The following is an 8,555-nucleotide window of genomic DNA, read 5'->3' on the forward strand; positions in this document are numbered from 1 at the left end:
GTTCTCAGATCATGTTCATACCAAAACACTTTTAAAGAATAATGGAGACAGTTAAGGTAGAACCTAGCATTTTATTTAGATCTTCATTAAACTGTTGGAATTGAGAACCAGACATACGTAATAAACCTCCAAAAATAGATCCTGAAAGGCACTTTCTGCTTAGGGCAAGCAGTCATGGAATAAGCATGTAAACAAGCTGGCTTCTCTGTACCACACCAGCCAAGTCAGCTTTCTCCATGGCCAGCCGCACCAGCTCTGCCCTCCCTTCTGTTAACACCAGCCAGACCCCCTGTAGGTCTAACCCAAGGTTTTTCTGTAGGACACCTTGGCCTACCTGGGAATGCTGGAAACATGTTGTTAAAGGAATCATGGTGTTGAGGAAAAAAAAAAAAAAAATCTTTTAAAAGCTGCCATCTGAGGTGATGGCTTCTCTGTACTTACGCCATACCCCAGAATACAATAAATAAGCAATTAGAAAATGTTCAAGTATGAAGGGATTTCCTCCTCCCCGCCAAAAGCACTGCTCTCTGAAGGAAGCTGGTTTCTCTGTAGCTACACCAGCTGTTCAGAAAGCTCATTGGACCTGGTTTTGAAAATAAAACAAAGTTAAAACCCTGGGAGGAATTATTGTGCAGTGTGGAGTACTCAGTCTTTCTTATAAAGAAAAAAAAAAAGTTATCTGGTACCAAAGTGTGCAACCTACAGACCCTCAGGTACTGCCCTGTGACTTCTCTGTATGACATCACAAGGGTGCCAAGTGCCTGTTTTTCTAGAGCTAGGAGTTGGTGGTTTGGCTAGTGCTGAAACCATGCATAGGATTGGTTTACTAAATAAAAACCTTATTACGTACGTCCTCCAAAAGACAGCTGAAAAGTGGAGAGATTTTGATTTGGTGCTATTTAAGAGATGGCAATTAAGAGCATAAGCACCAGGGAGATGGTTTAATGGTAACTGCCTTTTTTTTTTTTTTTTTTGTCAGGCTAGAGCTCCAACTGGAACTTGCGTTACATGCAAGAATGATTGGATAGGGAACACTCCCTGACAAAGAGCTACATAATTAGAAATGGATTAAGTTATAGGGAAGATAAGGGAAGGCTTCACATTCATAATAGAGCTCAAGACATTACAAATTCATGCTGACAGGGCTATGGCATTGCCAGACAGAGGCTATAATGGAACTACAAGTACTTTACGTGCACATTACAGGACATTTTCAGCATTTGGTGGGAAAGTCAATGCAATTAGGATTTTAGAAGGTTGGGTGATAGGGCACAAAGGTTCAATTTCAAAAAGCATTATTTACTACAGTGTTGTTGGTTTGTTTCTAGGCAGTTACATGGATCACCTATGCTCACTAAATTCATTATAATGGTGAACAAAACACCTAGGGACAGAATAGCAAGCCCAACTTACAGTCCCCCACACAAGCTAAAATTCATGTCATTGAACTAGGAGTGACTGCAACTGATCAGGAGCTGAAAGAGGACAGGAAAATTTAGGAAGAAGGGCCCTTTCCCTCAGAGCTTGAAGGCTTCTCTGTAGCCTACGCCAACAAGTCTGGGGAAAAAAGGCTAACACTTTCAATATTTAAGCTTTTTGGGCACTTCCCATGGGAAGCTGTCCCTACCAAAGTGGCCATAGGCTGCAGTCCTCTGATAAATTGGCTTCTTCAGATCCAGATCCCTGGAATATACAAGTCCGTAACTTAATATGTAGCATTCAATTAAAATAAAGCAAAACAATCAGCAAGACTCATTTTCAAGAGTTCTGGCAAATGAGTTCAGTTCTCTGGGGTTTGCTAGGAAAAAAGTTTGTGGCAGAAGTGTTTGTTACTTCCCTGGTGTCCAAACTCCTCGCACAGTCCTTATTAGTAACTACAGTTCTTGTTTTTCCATCCTTGGCTCAACAAATATGAAAACTTGTCATTATTCTGAGAAATTCCAAGTGTCAAAAGCTCATCTGAGATCATGGTATACTTACCAAGGTCCCATGCCCACACCCTGTTTATTTTCTTTATAGCAGCCTTGAATATCCCACTTATCTGTACTAATTTCTTTTAAGTAAAATAAACATCCTTAGATAACGAGCACAAATCCCCGTATCAAATGTGGAAGACTTTCTAGGGTGGTTAGTCTAAGCCATGGAGCACTGCAATTTTAGACTGTTCTTAACATAAGCCTTTACTAAAGGCAATTTAAAGATAACATCAACAGTTCTAGGAATTAAAACATTTCCCCACTTAAGGAGTCTTCAAGACCTTCACCTTCTCTGATTTGAATGTATCTCAAATATATGTATATACACACACCCACACCATTTTTGACTAGCAATAGGCTTTACCATCTTTACCTGACAATGACCCCAGGGCGGAGGTCAAAATTCTTCTTCACAATCTCTAATAGCTCTCTCTCACTCTTCTGAGAGGTGCCATAATGGAAAATGGAGATAGACAATGGATGAGAAACTCCAATAGCATAAGAGACCTAAAAGGATTCAAATGTCATAAGAGTCAGTGATTAAAAGACCCACACGCTTATGTAACACACTGGTATTTAAAAAAAGACAAATACTACGCTAAATGCCCTCCCACTTGCATGCCTTCTAATCACTCCAGTTACACAAAAGAGTATATACCTGAACAAGAACCCTTCTGCACAGACCTCCTTTAACAAGGGATTTTGCCACCCAACGGGCAGCATAAGCAGCTGAACGGTCCACCTTGGTATAATCTTTTCCTGAAAAGGCACCTCCTCCATGAGCTCCCCAACCGCCGTAAGTGTCCACAATGATTTTCCGGCCAGTCAAACCAGCATCACCCTGAAATTACAGGATTTTAGTCACTTTATGCCTAGTGCTTTCCAATAAATGGTTCTAGGTCAGGTTTGTTAAACGCCTATTCTGTACCACTCAGCAGATATCCTCAGAAGATTCACATGCAGACTTATAAAAATGGGGGGGGGGGGGGGGAGTTATGGTAGCCAAATTTGCAAGTAACCGCTACAGAAAATTCAAAAAAGTCAAATTGTATCATAAGGCCTTACCTGAGGCCCACCAATAACAAATCTGCCACTTGGCTGTAGATGATAGATTGTATCCTCATCAAGGTATTTTGCAGGTACAACTGCTTTGATGACTTTCTCCTTTAGAGCATCCCTCATCTCATCAAGACAAACCTCTTCATCATGCTGAACAGATATAACAATTGTGTGGACTCTGATGGGAAGCACAGCACCTCGATCCTGCATGTACTGCACAGTCACCTTGAAGGCAAAGCAGATGATCAGAACATCAGTTTACTAGACAGAATAGAGCCAAGACAAAGCTAAATTACAATACGGAAGGATAGTCTTTTTTCAGTTAGCTTTAAACAACTTTACTGATGTTCTGTGCAGTATGTGTAATCTAGCTTTATAATCACTTACTTGAGTTTTAGAATCTGGGCGTAACCAAGGCAAAGTGCCATTGCGGCGTAATTCAGCCAGTTTTGCATTGAGCTTGTGCGCTAAGACAATAGTTAAAGGCATACATTCCTCAGTTTCATCAGTGGCATAACCAAACATCAAACCCTAAGAAAGGAAAAAGTCAATGCGATCAATCTAAGCTTCGGAATTTAAATGTTAGAAGAGATGCAGATAGAGTCTACACCAAGGTACCTGGTCCCCTGCACCAATGTCTTCCTCGTTCCGGTCAAGATGAACACCTTGAGCAATATCTGGTGACTGTTGCTCCAAGGCTACCAGCACATTACAAGTCTTGTAGTCAAACCCTACAAACAAAACAATGCCTTAAGAAAAAAAAGGGCCAAAGCAATACCAGTGCCTTCTATTTACAGTAATTATCTGGGATTTTAAATACAGCTAAAGAAACCAAATACAGGTATCCCTGCCCCCTCCCACCTTTCAAAAGTTAGTGTTTCACCACTTCACTTTTAGGAAAGACCTACACCAGTACTTTTCATTAACTGAAAAGAATCTGCAGAGGATTTACGCTTTTACAAAAAAAACTATGTACTAATGTAGGTCTACTGTAAAAATGAAGCCATGCTTTGCGTCATCTTGGCTTGTAAGTTTCATGGGAACGTCCCATTTTTGGATAGCGGGGGAAACTTGTACACCTAAAACTTAGAACTTTTAGAGAATTAAACAGGGCTAGAACAAAACATAGTAAATGTACAACTGGAGTTAATGGTTTAGCAGGAACACTCTGAGGACAGAGCTAGAGAGAGTTGAAAACGTGGAAAAATGAGCTTAGAAAAGCCAACTCATTAAAACACACCTTTGGAAGAATCATCATATCCAATGTGTTTAATGGTTTCACGAACCACTTTCTGGTAGTCAACAGCAGCTCTGGACGTAATTTCCCCAGCAAGAAGGATCATTCCAGTTTTAGCAACAGTTTCTAATAAAAGATAAATTCACACTCAACTGTCACTCTTACAAAGTAATTTTCACGATGTTAACTTTCCTTCAGTTGATAAGCAAGCAGTGTTTAGAACCTACCACAAGCCACTTTGGCATCAGGGTCCTGCTGAAGGTGGGCATCAAGCACAGCATCGCTGATCTGGTCACAAATCTTATCTGTAGAAAAAAAGATTCCTGGCTCAATCTCTTTATCTTACTGTCAGTGAATGTATGTCATTCCTCCTTGTAAGTACTGCTGCACAGATCTTTGGGAGAGCTTTCTTTTAAAAATTGTGGTAAAACCTACAGAACATAAAATTTACCAATTTAACCATTTTCAAGCATAGAATTCAGTGGCATTTCAACTATGGAGATCTTAACTGCTGTTAATTAAAGTACTGCTTTACCAGAAACCATGTGCCTGAAGAATAAATGCTGGATATAATGTCACATATTACTTGAAAACTTGACACCAGTCTTAATATAGCTGCACCACAAGCTCACCAATTCAGATTAGCCAGCAGAACGCCCAGCACTTTTAATACATTTAAATTCATTGTGATTCATGCAATTTACACCTTGGAAGGATTTCATCCCATCTCTAAAGTATTTCAGACATTTTGAAAAATTAAGTTCCCAGGCAAAACAATTTCCACTGTTAAACAGAACAGCCACATAATTGGAATTAAGTTAAAGCAGAAAGTTTATCTTCAAACCCAAAAGGAAAGCTGGGAAGCATTTCGCTATACAGTATTATTTTTCAAGGACAATTATACTTACATTTTATCCCCCAAATTTAAAGTCTTCATTATAAATCTAACCAACCAGAAAGGTGAACCGTCCCCCCCTTATCAATTTCTCCCTGATCCTAAGGAACACTAATCAGAGCAACAAAAAATGTCAAGAGTTAAACAATAAAAGGACACTTTACGAACAGAAGGAATAAAAAATTTTGTCAGGTGTAGTCCAGGAACAGGACCTGAACAGACTGGAAAAATGTCCAAATGTATTCTGAATCCTTGTTACTTCCCCACTGTATTGCGATCTATTAAAAAGTGGGAGAACAGAAATTACCACTTTCCTGAATTTTCTACAATCATCCGGAACAATTAAAGCAAGATGTGTACTGCAATCAAGTCAGAGGCTCAAGATTTAATTTACAAACTGCTATAAGCGCCTGTGACTTACGTGATTAAATTAATAAAACGTGGATCAAATACATGTGAAGTTCTCAACACTCGAGGGAAGGTGGGTAACCCCCACCACAACACATGACCTTCCCTCAATCAGGATCTTGACGTCTGTCCTCTCCTACTCCACTAGGTTGCTTGTGGGATTTCATCAGAGGCACAGGAGACTAGAGAGAAACGGATCCTTAAAACCATTAGACTAGACAACTATGCCACCGTGGTCATCCCAAGAAAAGGCAGAACCAGTACAGCAAAACAGTGATCTCCACTAGGTGAGGTTTTCAGGCTGAGATTGAAAGTTCCTTCAAACAGCTTCACTCGTTCACGTGTAAACTGATCTCCATAATGGCGGACTAGTGGACAAAGCCCGGAGAAGGAAATGTTCGGTAAAACCTTTCCTAACGGCAAAGCACCAAAGACTTTAAAGGGAAATCCAACGCAAGGCAGCTTACACTTAATTCACGTTTCCTTTTCAAACGTGGTCCAAAAAAGGAAGGCCTCCCCCAACCTGCGCTATATTTAGTTGGAGGCTGTCACCTTGACGGCAAGGCCATATATTGCCGAAAGGCACGTCCGTCTTCTTCTGGGGGCCGTAATGGCCCAAGGCAAGGAACTAACGCCAACGGCAGACGTCCCGAGGCCCGGGCCCCCCACTCCGCACACCCGGGCGCGCCGGGAGCCCGACGGCTCCCCCTCGCCCAGATGCCACATGCGGCAAACACGTGGTTGCGGCTGCAATGCGGGGCGCGCGCTCCCGAGGACCGGCCGCGAGCACTCAGGGCCGGTCGCCCACTCGAGGGCTTTCAGACGGCGGGGCGGAGATGAGGAAATAGTGCCCTCCCCGAGTGGAGCACAGCTGCCCCGGCCCCCGCCCTTCTCGTTTTCTGGAATCTTCCGCATGCCGAGGCGCGCGGCCGGATGGGAGGAGAGGAGAGGAAGGGGGAGGGGAACGGCGGCCACGCGCTCGGCACCGGCGGCGCCACGAGGAAAGCGCGCGGCCGCCGCTCTTCCCACCGCCCGCCGGGCGAGGGCACCCAGCGCGGGCACCGCGGCCGGCGGCTCCCGGCCGGCCCTGCCCATGCCCCGCCCCTCACTTCGCTCCAGGGCCCGTCACCTCACCTGGGTGGCCTTCCCCCACAGACTCTGAGGTGAAGAGGAACGTGCCCTCCTCGATGAACGCCTCGTGAAAGCCGTTGAGCTGCCCGTTCATGTTGGTGTTCGTAGCGGTGAGTGTAAGTGGCGTTGAGGAAAAAGGGAGCGGCGAGGCGACGACTGCGAAATGCACAAGCAGAAGACTGCGTCCTACTCAGCTCGGGCGGGCGGCGCAGAGCGAACGAGGCGGCGGGCGATGCGGCCCAGTATTTATACACAGCGCCAGCGCGCGCCCGGCCCGGGCCCCGCCCCTCAGCGCCGCGCGCCAATGCGCCACTAGCGCGGGGGTAGGCCGAAGGGGCGGGGCGCCGAAGGGGAGGCTGGGCTGAACCATTTCGCGTGGCAGGGGGAGCGAGCGGAGGTAACGCGCCCCTCCTGCGAATATTTAGTTATCTCAAGCACTTCTAACAGGGCTAAGTGGAGATGCGAGTGCTTGGGGCCCTTGTACCCTTCCGTATTCGAAGTGGCTGGAAAAGCGACGAGGACTTTGTGGGCCTGTTCCCCTTGCTGCGACATGGCACTTCCCTCCCGACCGTTGACCGAGCTGTCTGTCCGCGAGGTCGCGTCCCCCAGCGGCGACGGCGAGAATCGGCAGAGGTTTTGTCCTCAGGCTCTGCCCGAGGGTCTTTCCGACCGGCCCCGCCTTTAGATGCCCTGGGGACAGGGAGCCAGTGGCCCTCAGCCGTGTGAAAGTGGCCATCTTGGCTGGTCAGCGCACGATTCTTTGCACTGCCTTATTCATCCCCACCCCGCGCGGGGCTGGCGGCTGGAAATCCTGAGGGTTGCTAGTAATTTCTTGGTTGATGCCTCGGTGGTGAAAATGGCCGAAAAGCAGAATAACGAGAGTTCTGTCATCAACTGCTGTCTTACTCCACCCCAGCGCTAAAGTTTCTGAGAGAGGCCCTTTCCCTTTGTTGCTCCTGCAGGGAGGGCCGCACTCCAGCCCCTTCGGCTCCGGCCTTTTCTCCGTCCAAGAAAGGAGGCCCCTCACAAGGCTGACCTGGCACTTGCTGACTTTCCAATGTCTTGGAGGGGAAAATAATCACTGTGTAGAGTGTCCTTTCAATCCTCTGTTCAGGAGACTGTTGAATATTTTTCTTGGGGGAAAAGCCCTATTTTAGCCTTTGTATGTGATTAAGCAGATCTCTTGGTAAGATGAAATGGTCCATTTCATGAAGCGTTCGCTTTAAAGATCCACCTGCGTTTGTCCCAGTTTTGCCCATGAAGGGAGAGAAGAAAAAAGAACAAAACAAAATGAGCCAACAAGGAGTAGGGAGACGGGAACGATTTCATGGAGTCCGCGTTTGGAAGGAGCCCACAAGTGGGAAGGAGGGCAGATGTCCCTTCCTCTTCTCCAGGGGCTGAGAGGGCTGAGACTGTGCAAGTCCGACAGGCGCTGGGGTCCTGGTGGTCCCGAGTGCATTAACATCGGGTTTAATGATGTTATTAGAGAATGGCCTGCTCCTAGGATAGGATGCATGTTACCCTGGGGAGATGAATGGGACTCCTTGGAGCAGCCTCCAGCTGCTTTAACGCTCAGAGAATTAGCTAAATTCTGAAGAACAAACCTGTCAGCTGCTGGAGGAAAGGTGGGAGTTTGCCACTGGGAAATAATGGGAGCCCTTGGGCTGTGCTAGGGGCTTTGACTTTCTGACCACATCCATGGTGGCTCAAAGCAGGCAGCGGGGTTAAATCACAGAAGAGACAACATGTATGTTTTTATTTTTAAAACTAACCACAGAAAAACAACAGTATAAGACTATTTCATTATTTTTCTTTAGTGTATTTCATTTTTTTTTTTAAAGCACAATGC

General features: G+C 45.5%; 1 protein-coding gene across 1 annotated transcript; it reads right to left on the reverse strand.

The window, feature by feature from the left end:
- Positions 1-51: 51 nt before the first annotated feature.
- MAT2A (methionine adenosyltransferase 2A) lies at positions 52-6,931 on the reverse strand. Its single transcript, XM_035001167.1, has 9 exons — positions 6,710-6,931; positions 4,500-4,577; positions 4,276-4,398; positions 3,654-3,766; positions 3,423-3,566; positions 3,042-3,260; positions 2,635-2,817; positions 2,350-2,483; positions 52-1,683 (listed from the first exon to the last, which is right to left on the reverse strand). The coding sequence occupies exons 1-9, from the start codon at positions 6,798-6,800 to the stop codon at positions 1,581-1,583; spliced, it is 1,188 nt and encodes a 395-aa protein (XP_034857058.1). The 5' UTR covers positions 6,801-6,931; the 3' UTR covers positions 52-1,580.
- Between the last annotated feature and the right edge of the window lie 1,624 nt (positions 6,932-8,555).

This window comes from Mirounga leonina, unplaced genomic scaffold, assembly GCF_011800145.1.
Source record: "Mirounga leonina isolate KUSES-001 unplaced genomic scaffold, KU_Mleo_1.0 Mir_125, whole genome shotgun sequence".
Taxonomy (NCBI): domain Eukaryota; kingdom Metazoa; phylum Chordata; class Mammalia; order Carnivora; family Phocidae; genus Mirounga; species Mirounga leonina.

Bases quoted from the DNA above. Each gene is read 5' to 3' on its own strand.
- MAT2A (XM_035001167.1), bottom strand. From the start codon at position 6,800: ATGAACGGGCAGCTCAACGGCTTTCACGAGGCGTTCATCGAGGAGGGC. The intron at 3,767-4,275 runs GTGTGTTTTAAT...TTTTGTTTGTAG, and splicing joins ATATGATGATTCTTCCAAAG to GGTTTGACTACAAGACTTGT. The intron at 1,684-2,349 runs GTAAAGATGGTA...TGTATATTCCAG, and splicing joins CGCCCTGGGGTCATTGTCAG to GGATCTGGATCTGAAGAAGC.